At 38.5% G+C, this 20,008-nt stretch overlaps 1 protein-coding gene, 1 long non-coding RNA gene and 1 pseudogene across 2 annotated transcripts; 1 reads left to right on the top strand and 2 right to left on the bottom strand.

Annotated features, from left to right (window-relative positions):
* Positions 1–1,190: 1,190 nt before the first annotated feature.
* Positions 1,191–2,903, bottom strand: LOC112464743. Its single transcript, XM_025031898.1, has 5 exons — positions 2,669–2,903; positions 2,281–2,461; positions 2,036–2,232; positions 1,629–1,942; positions 1,191–1,538 (listed from the first exon to the last, which is right to left on the bottom strand). The coding sequence occupies exons 1-5, from the start codon at positions 2,901–2,903 to the stop codon at positions 1,191–1,193; spliced, it is 1,275 nt and encodes a 424-aa protein (XP_024887666.1).
* A 2,323-nt stretch (positions 2,904–5,226) lies between these two features.
* On the top strand, positions 5,227–6,888 carry LOC112464742 (annotated as a pseudogene).
* Positions 6,889–14,690: 7,802 nt separating this feature from the next.
* On the bottom strand, positions 14,691–19,850 carry LOC112464741. Its single transcript, XR_003041945.1, has 6 exons — positions 19,725–19,850; positions 18,706–18,870; positions 16,844–17,046; positions 16,277–16,425; positions 15,073–15,230; positions 14,691–14,962 (listed from the first exon to the last, which is right to left on the bottom strand). It is a non-coding gene; the product is annotated as an uncharacterized LOC112464741 (long non-coding RNA).
* Between the last annotated feature and the right edge of the window lie 158 nt (positions 19,851–20,008).

Raw genomic sequence — 20,008 nt, 5'->3', positions numbered from 1 at the left:
CCCTGACATAATTCTCTTTTAATACGAAGCGTTGCTCTACTCTGGGCCTTCGTAAATACCTGCTTGGCAGGGCGTTAACTACGGTAAAGAGTCAACCGACACTCTGCCGCGGAAAGGTTTCCGGGGTCGTCGTGACCCAGCCCGTCGGGCGACTCCATACTCGGTGGAGACCAAGGCGCTGCTTTCTCCTACCACGGCTCCTGCTCCTGAGATCAAGACGCTGCCTCCTCTGACTACGGCCTCGGCTCCGACTCCTGTTCCTGTGACCCCCGACTCCTGTTTCTGTGACCAAGACGAAGAATCGCATCCTGATCACCAAGGTAGAAACTCTACCTCCTGGGAAACGTATCCTGCAGAACAAGTCCAAGACGAAGTGGAGATTTACCCCGATTGCCAAGTGGGGTCATACTGACCCAGCAACACTGAAATCGGTGGAAATCAAATCATCATCTATTCCAAGTCCGACTCCAGTCCTACCGAGCCCTACACCAGCTATAACTCCTGTTCCTGAGGCTACGACGCGGGATCCAATCCTAACCTCCAAGGTAGAAACCTTCCTACCTTGGAAGCTTGTACCCATCTCTGTTCCGGCTCCCAAGGACATATCGGCTCCTGAGATCCAGGCGAGGGACTCTATACCAATCTCTAAGATAGAAACCTTCCTACCGTGGAAACTCTATCCGATTGACGTTCCACCACGAGCTCCACGTGTCCGACGCCCTCTTCATCCTATCGATCTGGAGAACTCTGTGGCAACTCAAACAGACCACATTTTTAAGACGCCTACGCGACTACGATTTCATCAGACCCGACTGAGTCCCATTCCGTCCACTCCAAAAGACAAGCCTAGGACTCCCGGACGGAACCTGGTAGTCCCGCGAGATATTATTTGCGAGAAGAAAAAATCAGTTATCAAACAATTATTTAAAGAATAGTAATGCATATATTACACTACACAAAGATAACTTACACCAACACACACGACCATCTACACATTCATATAGAAGATATATTTATTTTGTGCAGAGAGCATGCGAGATTATACAGATTATTCCATTCTACGCTTTGCTCTATTATGATTCGTGTTGTGTTGGCATGATCAATACATGATCTGTTGGGTCGAAAGCCAGCTTGCTCCTGACGTAGAGACGGTTCAATCGCCTCCGCCATGCGCGTGTATACGATTTGGGCTAGTATTTTGGCCGAGCAATTCGGAAGTGTGATACACGCCAATTCTCGCAGTTCTTTAAGTCACCCTTCTTCGGCAATTTTACTATTAATCCGGTGTCCCAGCCATCTGGCAGTTCCTCGTTCTCCCACATGTCCTTTATGATTGGCTGATACAAGTTGGCCGTCAAATTTATATCGGCCTTGAGCAGCTCGGGCGGGATGCCGTTGACGCCAGCGGCTTTATTGTTCTTCAAGTTGCGGATGGCTTTCTTTATTTCCGCAAGGGTAGGAGGGTCATCACTCAAACCAGGGAGCGTCCTCTCGTCTGTGACGTTATATTGGGGAGGTCTCGCCGGGCTGTTCTGTGGCTGTATTTTCAGTAGTTCTTTAAAGTGCTCACTCTATCGACCCAGTTGCTCTGCAGCTGTAGTAAGAAGCTATCCGTTTTGATTTCTTACCGGATAGTTACGAATGTTGTTCTTATTCGCTAGTGTTCGCGTGATAGTGTATAATTCCCGGGGTTTATTCGACTCGGCAGCGATCTGCGCCTTGTCTGCTAGGCTCTCCACCCATTTTCTTTTGTCATTTCTGGCGCTACGTTTTACTTGCTTATTAAGCTGCATGTAGCTCCTACTAGCGTTGTCTTTCTCGTCTAATGTTTTGGCATTGAGTATTTGTTGTTTCTGTTCCCTTCTCCGGTTGATCAGGTTCCATGTCTCCGACGTTAGCCACACGGCTTTATTTCGTTCTTTGAAGCCGATGACGCTCTCCGCTGAGTCAAGGATGGCACGCTTTACTACGTCCCATCTCTTCCTGCTGTCGCAATGCTACAAATCTGCCTCCGAGATCGCACTCTGTACTTTACTGACAAAGGCATCTTTATACTTGGGATCCTTAAGTTTTTCAGTCGCGAAATGTTTCCGCTTGTGTATATTCGTTTTTGCTTTGTACTTTGCTACTTCTATGCGCATTGCGCCGGTAACCAAGTGGTGATCACTAGCTACATCGGCGCCACGTCTTGCTCTTACATCCAGGAGAGAACCCCTCCACATTTTGCTGATCCTGATATGGTCAATTTGATTCATCGTCCGATTATCCGGGCAAATTCACGTTGCTTTGTGAATGTCCTTGTGTGGGAATATCGATCCCCCGATTATTAGATTCTGGGTCGAGCAGAATTCGGTGAGGAGCTCACCATTATTGTTCATTTGTCCTAGCGCGTGGGCGCCCATGACATGCTCCAGCCCGTTATTGTTTTGGCCGACTTTGGCGTTAAAGTCATCCATGAGCACTACAATGTCGGACTTTCAAAGATCTCTTATGGTTGCGGTTAGCTGTTCGTAAAAGAGATTTAGATTCTTCGTCTGAGACCTCAGTAGGGGCGTAACATTGGATAAAGGTTATGTTCCTGACTTTACTCCTTAATCTAACCTAGATTATTCTGTCACCGGTTTCCAGTTTATAAGTCCCCTTCTTGTGTTCCTGTTAAGTAGAATACCCACGCCTGAGGCGTGGGGTTCATTTGTTGGTTTGCCGGAGAAGAGAAGCATGTGCCCGTCCGAGGTGATGTGTTCACCCTGCTCGGACCATCTTGTCTCGCATAGACCGAGCACCTGGAGCCTATATCTATCCATTTCGTGAATGACTTGTGCCAGGCGTGAAGTTTCTAGCATTGTCCTGATGTTCCATGTTCCGAATCTGGTCCTGGATTTCATGTCAAAGGTCGTCTCCATCTGTGGGGTCCGGCTAATCTCTGTGTCGGTTTCAGTAATAGTGTTTTTTAAGATGGACGGGTTATTAACCCGCCGCACCCGAGTCCGATGGAGGGACTGTTTCCTCAGGGGCTGCCCTTGGACTTGCCTGCCGGTTTTGGTCCACTCCGGGTATTTTATTTCCCCGGTACTTTCTATTTCTAGCGGGCTTTCCCCGATCCGCTACCTGGGGAGGCGCTCGATGGGAGACCGGCAACTCCACACGGTATCGCCGATACCCCTTCTTTCTCCACACATCCACCTGGAAAAGCGGTGGTCGTGGAGGGCGAGTTCCCCATTGGGAGGGAGGTTCGACTTGGCGACGTGCCCCGAAAATTCCGGGGACACGTGCGCCCAGTAGCCACCGCCGCCTTCCACCAGATCCCCACCCCAGGTCCCCGAGAAAAAAAACCCCGCAGGATTTGAGATACCTGCCTGCGGTTGAACCCGGATCTCCAGAGTGTGAATCCACTGTCTAGCATTGGCGACCACTAACTTGCCTATGGTTTTATATACTAGTATATTATCATGTGTGATCATGTAAAGATAATTATATATGAATATATACTCTATAATGGATCTATCCATTGTATAACTGTTATAAATATTCTTCTAGTATATTATTTTACTTGATAATATAAAATTAATATAAAATATATTATTTTTAGTTTCAGTTTACACAATTGCGTTGTAAGTCCGACAAAGTCTATATTGGCACGCAGTAGTGCCAATTTAAAAAACTGAAACATGTATTTAATAATAATTGATATTGTGAAATATTATTAAGCATTAAGATCCGCTTCGACCGAAAACGGCACTTTTCATTGCTTATATGTTATTTTAAGTTTTCTTTTTTTTTCTAATTTTGCATAAAATACTTAATTTTTTTAATCGTAAATAGTGTGAAATTACCAGTAATAGTTCGTGAAAAAAACTGTTATATAATACATATTATAGTTCATATAAACAAATATATTAATCGTATTATTTTGCAAACATAGGTACCTTATAATTTGAACTGAAAATAATATAATCGTATATGAAATGATATAGTCATATAAGATTATACGTATATGATCAGATTAGAATATTGCATCTCAAAGTATCCGATAGATGGCATTCGATGTGATCTGTTTGTAGGAATTCGCGGTGATCGAAATTTTACTATAGGCCGGGATGGCCAATCAGGTTCACGTGTTCAAGTAATGACTCGGGTTATTAGAAAATCATATATTTACAAGAACGTAATGTCACAAAGTATGTACAGTTAATGATAAGTATTTACACTGGTGAGTAAAGAACTCGGTAATGAGGTAGGTCACGGACCTCGCGTAACAAAGTATAATATACGAATTATCGTGAGCACTATGCAAATGTACGTGACGATGATATCTGACTATAAAAACGTAAATGTAATCCGTCCGTTACTGTTGAGACACGAGATACGAGTGTCGTTTCGGCCGTTGTAGGTGCACACGCTTGCGATTGCGGCGCTGGCATGTGAGTCTTGAGGCGGCTCTCCATCGCTCCGTATTCCGGCCAATGAGGTGTGAGAGTCGCGTATTTCGCGTATTTCTCGTATTTAAAATTTGACAGTGTTACAAGAACGGCATCAAAAAGACACGACACTGTCTTGCGCTATTCTCGCGCGACGCTGTCTCGGAGTGACACAATTTTTGTATCAGTTATATTGTGAAGTTTACTCTTATAATAAAGTAGCACGCTTAAAAAATAACATTTGAAAATATATAACAACTTTCTAAAACTTATTTAAATATATATGTCCTTATATATAATCTTATATAATCATATATCTTATATAATCATATATATAATCATATGTCGGTAGTCAAAGCGAGTCGGTAGTCACTAATGCTAGTCGCCGGATTCACGTTCCGGAGATCCGGGTTCAACCCCAGGCAGGTATCACAAATCCTGCGGGGGTTTTTTCTTGGTGATCCGGGTGGGGGTCTGGTGAGGGGCGACGGTGGCTACCAGGGTGCGCGCTTCCTCGAAATTTTCGGGGGACGCCACCAAGTCGAATCTTCCTCCTAATGGGAAACTCGCTCTTCGCCTTCCCAGGATGGGATAGGTGGGGAAAAGAGAAGATCTCGGCGCTACCTGGGGGAGCCTGTAACCCCCTAAAGACACGTCCCCCGGATGGCGATGGGGGAACGCTCGTCAGGTTCGCTTGAAGAGTAGGAGTGAAATAAAATAGCTCCCGCGGACCAAAACAGGTACTCGCCAACACGTCTGGCAAGCGTGGCGTTTTAAATATAATGCGCCAAAAAACCTTCACCATGAAATGTCGAACTCGAAAACAAAATTACCCCAGGCGAGTAGAGCGGGACGCTCGGAATCTCGTACTGACACGTCAGTCTGCCTCATGGATTCTGGGGGAGGCACAAATTCAATGAATGGATGGAAACGAAAACGGAATACGGAACACAAGCGTACCAACAAGACCCTCTACATTGCGTCGTATAACATTCGCACAATGAGACTCGAAGAACATCTGATCAACCTCGAAAATGAATTAGAAAACATCAAGTGGGACGTCCTCGGAATAAGCGAGACCAAGCTGAGTGGGGAAGCGGTCACAATCATGAAGTCTGGACATATGCTTCTTCAAAAGAACTCTGACATATCGGAGGTGTGGCCCTGCTAATTCATAAAAAATTGAAACACCTTGTAATCAAAACCAAAGCTATATCGGACAGGGTAATTTATGTAGTGCTAAGACTTAACAACAAGTGCAGCATACAAATAATACAGGCCTACGCACCAACTTCAGCTTCGACAGAGGAAGACATTGAGCAGTTCTATGAAGACCTGACAGCAGCAAAAAGTGCGGAAAAGACCAAGTTTACCATTATAACTGGTGACTTTAATGCTAAAATTGGAGCGATGACATAGGCGGACCCTCCGTACATCGGTGCCTTTGGTCTGGGCACGAGAAACCCAAGGGGACAAGTGATGATGGACTTCCTGAGCAAAGAGAAAATATACTGTTTAAGGGGATCCTGCAGCCGTATAATTTACCGACATTATCGTTTTTCGATTTTTTAATTGGCTTAATTGCAAAAATCTTTTACAGAATTAAAGTACGCACTAAAATCTGGGGTAACAAACGCGATTTTATATCAAAAACACCCAAAAATTAAAAATATTACTTATTTGGGCACATACGCATCTGTCACATGACGACAATATTTGCTTATAACAAAAATTCTGCAGTTTATACATACATAATGTTTATCATCTGCCCTTGGGAAAACATGTAGGAATAATATCGTGCAAGTAAAAGTAAGATTCAATGCGTACAAAAAAAGATCCATCGAAAAATTATTTTAGTAATGCAAATACGGATGCAGAATGACAAGAAGAGCAGCAACGGTAGTTGTTGGATCTTGCGAGAGATGGCGAGCAATCGAAAAAAGGACAGATGTCATTTCGTTAGACAAAGACAGATATAGGAAAAACAAAATTAGAAAGGTTGACATTATCGACATCGAGGAAGTTCGCCAGTCACTGCAGGATCCCCTTAAACACCTTCTTTAAAAAACATCCCAAAAGGAAGTGGACATGGAGAAGTCCGGACAGCACTATCAAAAACGAAATGGACTATGTGCTAGCCACTGACAAGTGCATTTGTGCAGATGTGTCAACCCTAAATCGTTTTGACACGGGCAGCGACCACAGGTTGGTGAGAACAAAAGTCCTAGTGGATACTCGGCTCGAGAGAAAACGTCTCATGAATAAAAAGGTCAGGCCAACATTAGCAGAGCTAAGAGGGAAGGAAGAAGAATATAAGACTACGCTCGAACAGAAACTAAAACCAACCGAAAAGCTACAAAAACTAGAACTAAATGCGCTGTCAACACAAATCACAAACAGCATCCGAAGTGCCGTAAGAAAAGTGTGCTCACTTCAGAAGCGTGGGAACTCAAAACTTAGTCCAGACTGAAAGGCAAATCAGAGAAAGAAGAAGAACGAGCAGGGATTCACCGGAATATAAAGACCTAAACAAGGCCGTAAGAAAAGCGATTAGAAAAGACAAAAGAGCGTACAACACGCGAGTAATCAAAGAAGCCATTAAAAACAATATGAACATGAGAGTTCTGCGCTTCAAACTGTCAAAAGGGAAGGTAGTAATCCATAAGATAAAGAACAATCTAGGAGAGGTAGTAACAGAGAGGGACGGAATCGCAGCGATCATTGAAGACTTCTATCGAAAACTTTACAGCCAATCAGCTCCAAATCCGAACCAGCAAGGACGACCGAGACAGACAATTCTGAACGTAGGATCCGAAGATTTACCAGACATTAATAAGTCAGAACTGGAAGCAGCATTGAAACAACTAAAAAACAACAGAGCACTAGGGGAAGACCGGATAACAGTCGAGATGCTCAAGGTTGGAGGGGAAGAATTAGAAAAAGCACTCCTGGTACTACTGAACAGATGTCTGGAAGAAGGCAGGATCCCTGACTCGTGGCAGAACGCAGAGGTCATCCTGCTCTTGAAGAAGGGCGACTGCACGAATATGGAAAATTACAGACCCATTAGTCTACTCTCAATCCTTTATAAGCTGTTATCCAAAATAATAACGAATCGTTTAAGCTAAAAGCTCAATTTCTACCAACCCATAGAACAGGCAGGATTCAGAAGAGGGTACAGCACGAATGACCATATACAAACAGTACGCACACTTATAGAAAAATGCACCGAGTACAATGTCCCACTGCATATGGCCTTCATAGACTACCACAAAGCCTTCGACTCAGTTGAGACATGGGCAGTGCTTGAAGCATTGGATAAAGCACAAGTTGACTCTAGATATTCTAACTTGATCAAATTCATATACGAGCATGCCACCCTGCACGTTAAAATGGAAGAGGATTGTACTACAGGTAGAATCTTTATCAAGAAGGGTGTGAGACAGGGCGATACGATTTAAACAAAACTTTTCACCTTGGCGCTGGAAGATGTATTTGGGAGGCTAACATGGGATCAAAAAGGGATCAATATTGATGGGAAACGTTTAAACCATCTCCGTTTCGCGGATGACATCATATTCAGCAGCGATGCAAACGAGCTCGCAACAATGATACAAGAACTCAGGGAAGCTTCCCAAGCAGTTGGCCTGAGAATGAACCTCCAGAAGACGAAAATCATGAGCCCCACCAATATACTAGTTAGCATCGATAACCACATTCTCGAAATGGTAGAAGAATACGTGTATCTAGGGCACAAGATCAAGCTAGGAAAAAATAACCAGACAGCTGAGATCACTAGAAGAATCGGCTTGGCGTAGACAGCGTTCGGCAGATTAAGCTACGTCCTCCGAGAACCAAAAATCCCAAACAACCTCAAACGGAAAGTGTATGATATGTGCATATTACCAGTTGCGACATATGGACTCGAAACAATCACTCTCACAGCGAACAGCGCAAACCGACTAAGAATCTGTCAGAGGGCAATGGAGCGAAGAATGCTGAAAATCAGCCTGAGGGATAAAATCCGAAACGAAGAGATAAGGAAAAGAACAGGAGTTGCCGACGTGGTTGAACGAGCAAGTAGACAAAAGTGGCAATGGGCGGGACATGTTGCGAGAAGCAACACCAAATGGACCAAGGTCCTGATGCAATGGAGACCAAGAGAGTCCAAAAGAAGCATTGGCCGACCACAAATGAGATGGCGAGATGACATCCAACGCCACGCAGGAAAGAGGTGGATGCAGACAGCACAGGAGAGAAAGACATGGAAGGAAATGGAAGAGGCCTATGTCCAGAAGTGGATGAAAACAGGCTAAAGAAGAAGAAGAAGAAGAATCATATATGACCATATAAACTCTTATCAGGCCAAAATTCATATATGATATGATAGTTTCCTATATGAGAATATAACACACTATAAGAGATATTTTTGATGTTTTTATATAATCTTATATAATTATATATGATCATATAAGAGCTTATGCGGCCAAAATTCATATATAAGCATATAAGACCGCTTCTTATATGAGCATATAAGACATTATAAGGGTTTTTTTTTTCCCGGATAGTTCAAATACTTGCGGATTTGACAGTTTATATAGTCCATGTTGGCGTTTCCGGGCGTAACTCCGTTGCGCCAATTAGCGTAAGCGCGGGTTCTACCCCGACAGGAATAAGGCGTGCGATTGAGTGAGGACACTTTATGGTTAACAATCTAGCAAAGCTCTCGTTTAATCAACGTCTGTACAATCTTAGGCAAGGTTTATAATCGACACACTGTTACAATAGTCAGGCGCGGTAGCAGGTTCACCTGCATGTAGCGAGCACGTGATTCGAGAGTGTTCATAGGGCGCGAAGCACGTGATGCGTGAGTGTTCGCCGGTCCCGAGTGTGAGAGCGCACTTGTGGCGCTGACAATTAGCGAGCGCACTTGCGGCGATTAATTAGCTGGCGCACTTTAGCGCGTTCCATTAGCTGGCGCACGTGTAACGCCTAATGTAGCTGCACTCAGCACTTACACGCATGAGCCAAGGAAAATCTGCCGAGCGCGATACGGCAACGGCGATTAACGGGCACACAACGGTGCGGAAAGAAGCGCGCACAAAGACGCGAATATTCACCGGGTGCGACGATGAAATTGCAGGCGCACAGAGGCGCAGTGTAATGAACGCACAGAGGCGCGATAAGCGGGCGCAGTAGCTGCGCAGTAACAAGCGGGCGCACGAACGCGGTATTTTTCGTATGCACGACGGCGTGGAGCAACCACGTGAAACGGAGTACTTGTCGCTACTACTGAGACCGGAGCTTTCGCGGTCCCGTTTCGAGAGTTTTCGGGCGCGCGACACGTATTGACCAATAGTTTTTATTTGCTGGATCACGCGATCCAGGCATGGCAGGATCAATAACGCGTCGGGAGAGACTTCTTGGTCAGGGGTTAACGCGGGGTGTGGCGCGAAACCAACTCTTTCAGAGAACCAACCAGGGATGGCGTTACGCGTGTCTAAATCGATCCGCGATCGCGACGGAAAATCCTGAACAGTCCATATATTTGCAAGTGCAACTATGTATGAAGCTTTCAACAATACTTCAAAAACAGAATCTACAGAAATGTTTACATTTATTAAACAATATCTAGAGGAAGGACCGACCAAGAGAATTTATAAAAAAAAGAGCGAAACTGTTAAAAAAGGTAGAATTTTTTATTCGAAATGGAGCAACTTTTGATATAATAATTATTGATGCTCTTTCCAATATAAATAATTTATTTGAGCAGGTATTTAAGGAAAATCCGAGTTATAAAATTACAAATACATGTAACAAATGTCAAAATAGTAAATCTCGGTCGGGAATTATTTTACCCATTCAAACAAAAATAATAGAAGAATATGGGTATAAAAAATTAGACGAAGCCATTACAGAGTATGTGACAGAAATGTCTATTAAAACTTGTAAAACGTGCAACAAGAGCATTCAAATGGAGATAGAATACGGATCACATGTGTTAATTAAACATAGTATATCAGTCAGCAAACATACGACTTAAATAATTTTACCGATCATATTACCCTTAATGACTGTGAATATAAATTAACAAGAATAATTAATTATTATGGCGGTACGTCAATCAATTCAGTAGGACATTACACAGCATTCATTAAATATAATGAGAACTGGACAGAATTTGACGACTGGAGCCGTAGGCCAAGTAGAGTTAAAATTAATGCTACACTAAAACTACATTTGATAGTATATATTAAAGTCCAGTAAGTAAATCCTGAAAAAAGTCCATCCCAAAAAAAGAGATAAAAAAAGTTATTGCTTAAAACATAAAAAAATTTAAAAAGTTATAAAATCTTGAAAAAGTTAAAAAAACATTAAATAAAAAAACAGCAAAAACAATTAAAAAAGGCCAAATTTCGAGCAATAATAGGTGTTGAAATTTATATATTCAAATATTACAAATTACAAACAAATTGGTTTACGTTTCGGCCATACTTGGCCTTTCTCAGAACCGCAATTTCATAAATAACGTCGAATTACAAATAAAGGACTCAGATACGATCCGGCGCTACGATTTATTGTCGAATGTTAGTCAAATTTAACGCTAAATCGGTCGTTCATTACGTTGCAATGCTTATGTGCGTCCATGGGTTGGTGCGAACGAAAGCCATTGTCGCCAGACCCTCTTAGTGGCAACTGAATCAAATTTTGAAATTTCGTAGGACACGCGAATTTAATAATTGAGTTTGACTCGTAAAAGTGGACTTACATAAGCGGTCGGTACCACAGGAACGCAAGAGAATTCTTTCCATGGTCAATTGGAGCGAGTGTTCGTAGTTAAAGATCGCAGACGACCGAGAAAACATTTCCATCGCAAGGGCAGAGCAACGGAACGACACTGTGTCGTCTGCGATCTTTAGCTACGAACACCCGCTCCTGATTGACGATGGAAAGAATTCGCTTGCGTTCCGTTGCTCTGCCCTTGCGATGGGAACGTTTTCTCGGTCGTCTGCGATCTTTAACTACGAACACTCGCTCCAATTGACGATGGAAAGAATTCTCTTGCGTTCCTGTGGTACCGACCGCTTATGTAAGTCCACTTTTACGAGTCAAACTCAATTATTAAATTCGCGTGTCCTACAGAATTTCAAAATTTGATTCAGTTGCCACTAAGAGGGTCTGGCGACAATGGCTTTCGTTTGCACCAACCCATGGACGCACATAAGCATTGCAACGTAATGGACGACCGATTTAGCGTTAAATTTGACTAACATTCGACAATAAATCGTAGCGCCGGATCGTATCCGAGTCCTTTAATTGTAATTCGACGTTATTTATGAAATTGCGGTTCTGAGGAAGGCCAAGTATGGCCGAAACGTAAACCAATTTGTTTGTAATTTGTAATTTAAATATATAAATTTCAACACCTATTATTGCTCGAAATTTGGCCTTTTTTAATTGTTTTTGCAGTTTGCTTCATCGAGCGTAATTTTTTAGTTATTTATTAAATAAAAAATTACAAAAATACACAGCAAAAAGAAAAGAAAGGAAAAAATTACAAAAGTATCCAGCAAAAAAGAAAAAAATAAAAAAATTACAAAAATATTTAGTAAAAAAGAAAGAAAGAGAAAAGACAAGAGACCAAATAATTCTCAACATCCAAAACTAAAGTGCTTTTTAGGCTCTTGTTCTGGTCTTAAAAATTTTGTTCTGAGTTGTTCCAGTGGAGAACACAATAGTTTTAACGCGGGAAGCCTGGAACTAGATTTTTAACTAAGAACATAAAAAAATAATATTTCCGATGAAGAGTAAAGTACTCTTTAGGTTCTTGTTCTGGTCTCAAAAATTTTGCTCTGAGTTGTTCTAGTGGAGGATATAATAGTTTTAAAACGGAAAGCCTGAAACAAGATTTTTAACCAAGAAAATAAAAAAATAATATTTCCGATGAAGAGTAAAGTACCCTTTAGATTCTTGTTCTGGTTTTAAAATTTTTGTTCTGAGTTGTTCAACGCGGTTAGAAATATGTTCTAGATCGACAGTCTTGTAAGTCATTTTGTTTACGAATAAATGGCCAAAAACTGTTATTTAAAAAAATTTTTTTTTTCAATATCTCTTAAAGAAGTTTTTAACCAATCGAACTAATACTTTGGAACAACTAGAACAACCTTGAAAAGTTTGATTTTCGAAAAATGGGGTGCCAGGTCAGAAAATCGTTTTTATTAATTTTCCGCGAACATTTTTATTTTAAAAATTAGATCTTTTGGAACAATTTAGAACAAGTCTAGAACAACTTGGAACCACTTTTAGAATTTCAAAACTTCAAAAATGGGATGCTAACTTCACACAGATACTGGATACGAATAAAGTTTCGAAAACAACTTACTTCCGATTTTGATGAAACTTTGTGAAAGGCTTTATTTTGCATTAAAATGAAAGCCCTTAAAAGGAATTTTGGCGACTCTTATGATAAAGCCATCTTTTAAGATAAAATGTACAATCAACTGTACTGTAACCACAACGAACAACTATACAAATCAACAAACATGTTTTCATGTAAATTCAAAAGGCCCTACCCATTTTTTCACGCGTGGGAAGTTGTAAATCCTTGTGGCATCTTGTTTCGCACGGAAAGTATATGCGTGGAGGTAGTAGGTTCCGCCCCGCTGCGGGGGGCTCCACCTAAAAAAAAAAACTAACCTAACCCAACCCAATTGTTGTGTGGATGGAAAAGTATATGCATGAATACAATAGATTCACACGAGATCTATCATTGTATATACGGTACGGATTTTCAACTTTCCACGTGAACCGAAGTCCACCCCTGCCTGCGGGGGACGATAAAAACATGAAATTATTCAATAAAAACAGTATATATTCATATAAGTAGAAAAGGGCTGTAAGGGTCACAACGCGGATCACGGTGCGTTTAAATATAAATGTGATTTATTCCTCGATTTACAAAAATCCAAACATTTCGGCTCCTGTCCGAGCCATCCTCAGTGGTATAATATTAACATCAAAAATATATATTCTCCCTTAACATGGTGAGTTTACTTGTTTCAATTTGACAGAAACTTCCCACACAGCACATAATATTGCAGAAATATTGCAGTAATATTGCAATATAGTGGAAATATTACGTATTACAATGAAATATTACTGATGTATTACACGTTTTTAAATAATATTGAAATATTACAGTAATATTGCTGCAATATATTGTTGAAATATAATACTTTAAGTAGCAAAATAATGTCAAATGAACTTTTAATGACATCTTATTGACGTCATTAAGACGTTATTAAGGTATCACACAATAATACGTATTGCACAGATAATATATACCAGTTAAAGAATTTTGGACTAAAAGAAAGAAAAATCTAAATAAAAAAATGTGATGAAATTAAAAGAGACTGACTTGTACTTTTGGGGAATAAAAGTGATTAAGATAAATTTTATAAGTGGTGGTATTTAATTTTATAACTTGTTATTTGTTTTGTAATAATAAAAGGTAATTATATATACAATTAATTGTTAATTAAGAGCCAGTAAGTAAATTGATAATAAAATAAATGGATAAAATTTAAAATTTATATTTCTTATATAATCATTATTAAACTTTTCAAATTACGAGTTTGTCACACGGATAAACAGAACGTTTCTGAGTGCGTAAGTGGAGGGAAGAACGCTAGTGTGTGTGGCTATGCGCTTGGTCGCAGCACCGACCCCCACCATTCCCGGTCTTCTCTCGCTGTCTTTTACATGGCTCCGTGGGACCACGCAATCACGTGTACGACACCGCACACAAACAATCGTTTTAATTTCAGGTAATTTTTCTTTATTTAATAAATATTGTTCACACAAATATTTTTAAAAGTATTTTTGTATAATTATTACTAATATGTACATTGTACATATATATTTGGCGATTTGTTTGTAAATCCAAAAATAGAGATTACGTGGCATAATGGCCCATATGTAGCACAACAGCGCCTGAAAAGCGTTTTGAAAGCGCTACTGCGGGTGCAGGAATTAAGCGCTTTTTTAGCGCTTTAGAAGCATATTACCGCTTTAAAAGCGCTTTCAAAATCCACTAGAAAAAGCGTTTATAAGCGCGTAAGACCAGCGCAGAAAAAAAATGCAATTTTATAGCGATCAAAGCGCGCTCAAAATCCGTTCAAAAAGCGTATTATAAGCGCATTATAAGCGCGTAGATTAATATAGTGTGGAAAACGTTATTGAAATAAATAGTCATGAAATAATACATAATATTATGTATTTTAATACTGATTTGTTACAAATTGGTTGAAATTTTTATGGCATTTAACCATTGATAGTTAATTGATAAGCATTCTTACATGTCAAACATAATTGGGAACATAATTGGAAATAATCTATTTCGATTTTTTTTACGAACTTTTGCGATAAAAAATAAAATAAAATGCTTCTGCGCTGCATTTACGGATAGCCGTGCGAATATCGACTCCATCTTGGTTATAACCACTCGTGTATATAGTCCCGCTTTCGTTGTTACCTCTTGTCACCTGTAAAACAAATTTTTACATTTATACCTGTAGTTATAGAATTTCATATATTTTCCTTTGACAACCTCTATTTTGACATTGCAAAAAACATAACAAAAAAGTATCTGTACCTATAGGGGAGGTAATTAACCTTTGAAAAATCTTTATTATTTTGGCAAATCAACATTATTTATGGCTCTCCTCTTTGAATTACTTCGAAGCCACGTACTTATGGAGTCTGTGACTTTTGATCTCGAAAAATTTCCTTTATATTGTTTGCCACATGCATCTGAAAAAAGATTTGAAAAATTACAATATTATGCATGAGAAATACTAAATACAGGATTTAAGTTGATAAGTTAAGGGGATCCTATAGCGAAGACCGAACTTCCTCGACGTCGGTAATGTCAACATTTCTAATCCTGTTTTCTATGTTATATATCTATATCTGTCCTTGTCTAACGAGAGGCATCTGTCTTTGTTCGATTGCTGCGCCATCTCTCGCTACACGCAATACTGCTTATCCTATCAACCTGAATGTGCTTTTGCTTAATAAAACTTCATTTTACAAAATCTTTTTTTCTAGTTGAATCTTAGTTTTATTTACACAATATTGTTCCTACATGTTGTCCCTACGTCGCGTTGGTGTCATTATATGTATATAAACTGCAGTAATTTTGTTATTGTCGTCAGATGACAGTTGTATGTGCCCAAATTAGTAAAATTTTCAATTTTTTTTCGTTTCCGATATGAAATCGTATATCGCGATGTAGATTTTTGTATGTACTTTAATTCTAGACCAAAAACTTGCAATTCTGTAAAGCCAATTCAAAGATTCCTTAAAATGAAAAAATGTCGGTAACTACCGTCACTATAGGATCCCCTTAATCATCATATTTATTAAGAGTAGATCAAGTGTATTTTAAGGGGGAAGCCTCATGTAACCAGTAAAAAAAATCGAAAAAATTTTATTGCACAAATCATTAGTATAATATCTCTAGAATATGTTCCCAAAGTTCCAGAGCAAAATTCGAACTTGAAATAAGCGATTTTATACCTGAGCGTTACGCAAGTAAAGCGCGCGCTCCGAGAACTTGAAACTTTAAACGCGTTTTTCTCAAAACCATGTTTTTCAAATTGGCATGCAAGATTACTGATAAACTATTCGACCAATCGACTTGCCCTTTGGCATGCATGTAGATAACTAAATACCATTGTCTTTAAACCTACTTGTTTAGTCATTTTACATGAGGCTCCCTCTTTAAGAGGACTGAAAGTAAGAGTTTCATGTTTTTTTTCTCAGAATTTTCAATAACTTACCAATAATGCACGTACCACACTTTAGTGACTTGATTCCTTTTTTTATCTCTGTCCCTGTCCAATTCAGTTGTGATGCAACCTCAGGAGAGAAAATCTTCTTACATATACTTAGCCATTTCTCCTTCGTGTACCCCTCTCCCAGCTACAACACTAAAATGGGATACCTGTACAGAAAAAAAGTTATTAGCAAAAAGTTATATCAGAGAGAAAGATGAGAGTGGTCATGCCCGCGTTTTGGCTGTACCCGTATCCTGTCGGTATGTGCACGTTTTTGTGGTTCTCTTCCGTGCTATGTCCACGATTTTTTGATTTTCTTTGGAAATAAAACTAAAAAATCGTGAATCTAACGGAAGAGAACCAAAAAATCGTGAACATAACATGAAAAAAACTCCAAAATCGTTGACATTTTACTACAAAATAGTGGACGTAGCACGGAAGAGAACCACAAAAACGTGCACATACCGACAGGATACGAGTACAGCCAAAACGCGGGCATGACCACTCTCATCTTTCTCTCTGGTTATATTGATGTGTTGAGATAAGTTGCTAAGTTTTCATAAATGCAGGACATTAAATATTTACCGCAAAATCATAGTTGTCGCCGTTTTGGAGAAACAACTCAGTTCCAAATTGAATATGTGCTCGAGGATTTTCAATATGAATTTCATTATTGATAGCTTCCTCTTGTGAAGCATTAAGAATTTCTTGGAGTTGATCTCGAGCAGCAGATGCTGCCTGATGCTTTATGTAGCTCGTTTTAAGAATCTTCTTTGGAGGCATGGTTACTTAATAAACAAAAATAAATAAAACAAATAGAATGAATTCAATGCTAAATATCTGATTTAAAGTTTTATAAGAGTGTCTCAAATTTTGTAAACCCATTCCTTGAAAAATCCAGGATTTTCCAGAAATTTTTATCAAAATTCCAAGTAAGATTAGAGAATTTTTTAATGCAGCTTTAAAACAATTTTATTTTACTACACACGCGTTTTTTAGTATTCTTTAAGTATGTAATTACAAAGAAAAGCCACTTAAGATTTGAAATTAAATTAAAGAAAGTACTACAAGAAAATAATATGAACTAATGTCATATAACAATCTGTCTACTGTATATGGATGTAGCTTATCAGAAGTACAGAATTCGAAAGATGGTAAAAGATGCAACGCTAATTTAGAATGATAAAGGATATTATTGTTATATCAATTGAATAATACATATTGCGGAATTATGCACTAAAGAATTAACATTGAGCTATTAATTATATAGTTTGGACAATATATTTATCAAATGATTGACAATAAAATGTTATTTAAATATTAAACGTAACAGAAATATATAAATTTTATTTTTAAATTTATATTTGATATCTCTTTCTGACAAAATTATTTCTTACATTTTCTGTATCCAGTGATTAAATGTTTGAGAATTTCAGAAAATGTTCAGAAAGAAGTAGATGCACTTAAAGAACAAATAAAAGCTTTAAAAACATACATTTAAACTACTTTGTGTTCTCAAAATATTATTCAGTTATTTAGCTATTTATAAATATTATTCAGCTTTTCTTAGAATACATAAATTACGTTTGTTATTACATTTTAAACAGAACTTGTTTAACTTGTTTGTTGCATCTACTTCTTTCTAAGCGTTTTCTAAAATTCTCAAACGTTTCATCACTGGATACAGAAAATGTAGGAAATAATTTTGTCAGAAAGAAATATCAAATATAAATTTAAAAATAAAATTTATATATTTCTGTTACGTTCAATATTTAAATAACATTTTATTGTCAATCATTTGATAAATATATTGTCCAGACTATATAATTAATAGCTCAATGTTAATTCTTTAGTGCATAATTTCGCAATATGTATTATTCAATTGATATACAATAACAATAATATCCTTTATCGTTCTAAATTAGCGTTGCATCTTTTACCATCTTTCGAATTCTGTACTTCTGATAAGCTACATCCATATACATTAGACAGATTGTTATATGACATTAGTTCATATTATTTCCTTGTAGTACTTTCTTCAATTTAATTTCAGATCTCAAGTGACTTTTCTTTGTAATTACATACTTAAAGAATATTAAAAAACGCGTGTGTAGTAAAATATAATTTTTAAACTATTTTTTTCTTGGAAGAGATTTGTGTTAAATATTTTTTGTAGTATTTAAAATATGTCGATGTTTAAGTTTTTTACGAGAAAGTTTTATTGTACTACCAAAGACTGGTATTAGTTTAAATAAATAAAAATCTTTTTCTATATATATATAAAACATACAAAAATATAAAATAAATCTATATTATTATTAAGAAAGAATAAATATCTAAATATTAAAAAAAATTTTTATTTATTTAAACTTATACCAGTCTTTGGTAGTCAATAAATCAAGAGAATCAAGAGAAGATACACGGTAGTATCTCGTAACAAGTAATACTTATGGGAAAATTCATGAGTAACCACGTCCGAACACGTTAACAATTTCGCTGTTTTGATTGTTATTATTAGCTAGTTAGTATATTAACTAATCTATAACGTAGCACCAGGTTCCTGTTCCCACTTATGTTGTCAGGGACGACACAACTAGGCAGCAAAATTAAATCTTGGAATAAAAAAAAAACAGAATTAGAACACAAAAACAAATAAATGCATATAATATATATATTTGTAGAAATACATGAACCGTATCGTAACCTCTGGGTGCGTTCCGAATTTGTACATCAAACGCAGAGCACTATTTATTCTTCTTAAACGTTCGATGAACATCAAGGACAAATAATATATATACGCTATGCGTCTGATGCGCAATTCGGAACGGACTCTCTGCTAAAAAATGCTTGCATATATTACAAGCCGGGGTAATTATACGACTTAAGGGGATCCTGCAGCCGTATGATTTACCGACATTATCGTTAATCGATGGATCTTTTAATTGGCTTTACAGAATTGCAAGTTTTTGATCTAGAATTAAAGTCCGCACAAAAATCTAGGGTGGAAAACGCGATTTTATATCAAAAGCACCAAAAAATTAAAAATATTACTTATTGGGGCACATACACAGCTGTCACCTGACGACAATATTTGCTTAAAACAAAAATTCTACAGTTTATACGTACATAATGTTTATCATCCACCCTTGGGAAAACATGTAGGAATAATATCGTGTAAGTAGAAGTAAGATTCAATACGTACAAAAAAAGATCCATCTAATAATTATTTTAGTAATGCAAATACGGATGCAGGATGACAAGAAGAGCACCAACAGTAGTTGCCGGATCTTGCGTAAGATGGTGAGCAATCGAAAAAAGGACAGATGTCATTTCGTTAGACAAAGACAGATATAGGGAAAACAAAATTAGAAAGGTTGACATTATCGACCTCGAGGAAGTTCGCCAGTCACTGCAGGATCCCCTTAAGTATTTTTACACGCGTACAAATATATGAGAAACTACTTACAGAGTATCCACGTCCGAAGACGACGACGACCTTGATGACTAGTTCAGACAATATTGGTTCAAGCTCCCTTGATCAGGGGTTATACGACCATATTACTCAAAATATATGCGTTTATTCTTTTTACTCTGATAACGATAGCGATTGTAAGCGAGCGAATGAGACGATGAGACGGAGCGTTATAGGGAGTAATGGCGACAGCCAATGGGCGAGCGAAGGAGTGAGCCGAGACGGCACTAGAGCGTGAGCGTTGGTAAGCGTGTGTGTGTGTAAGAGAGTCAGTGAGA

The sequence above is a fragment of the Temnothorax curvispinosus genome, unplaced genomic scaffold (genome assembly GCF_003070985.1).
Source record: "Temnothorax curvispinosus isolate PA1 unplaced genomic scaffold, ASM307098v1 QBEX01014536.1, whole genome shotgun sequence".
Taxonomy (NCBI): domain Eukaryota; kingdom Metazoa; phylum Arthropoda; class Insecta; order Hymenoptera; family Formicidae; genus Temnothorax; species Temnothorax curvispinosus.
Note: the sequence above shows the minus strand (reverse complement) of the source record. Positions and strands in the feature narration are given on the sequence as shown.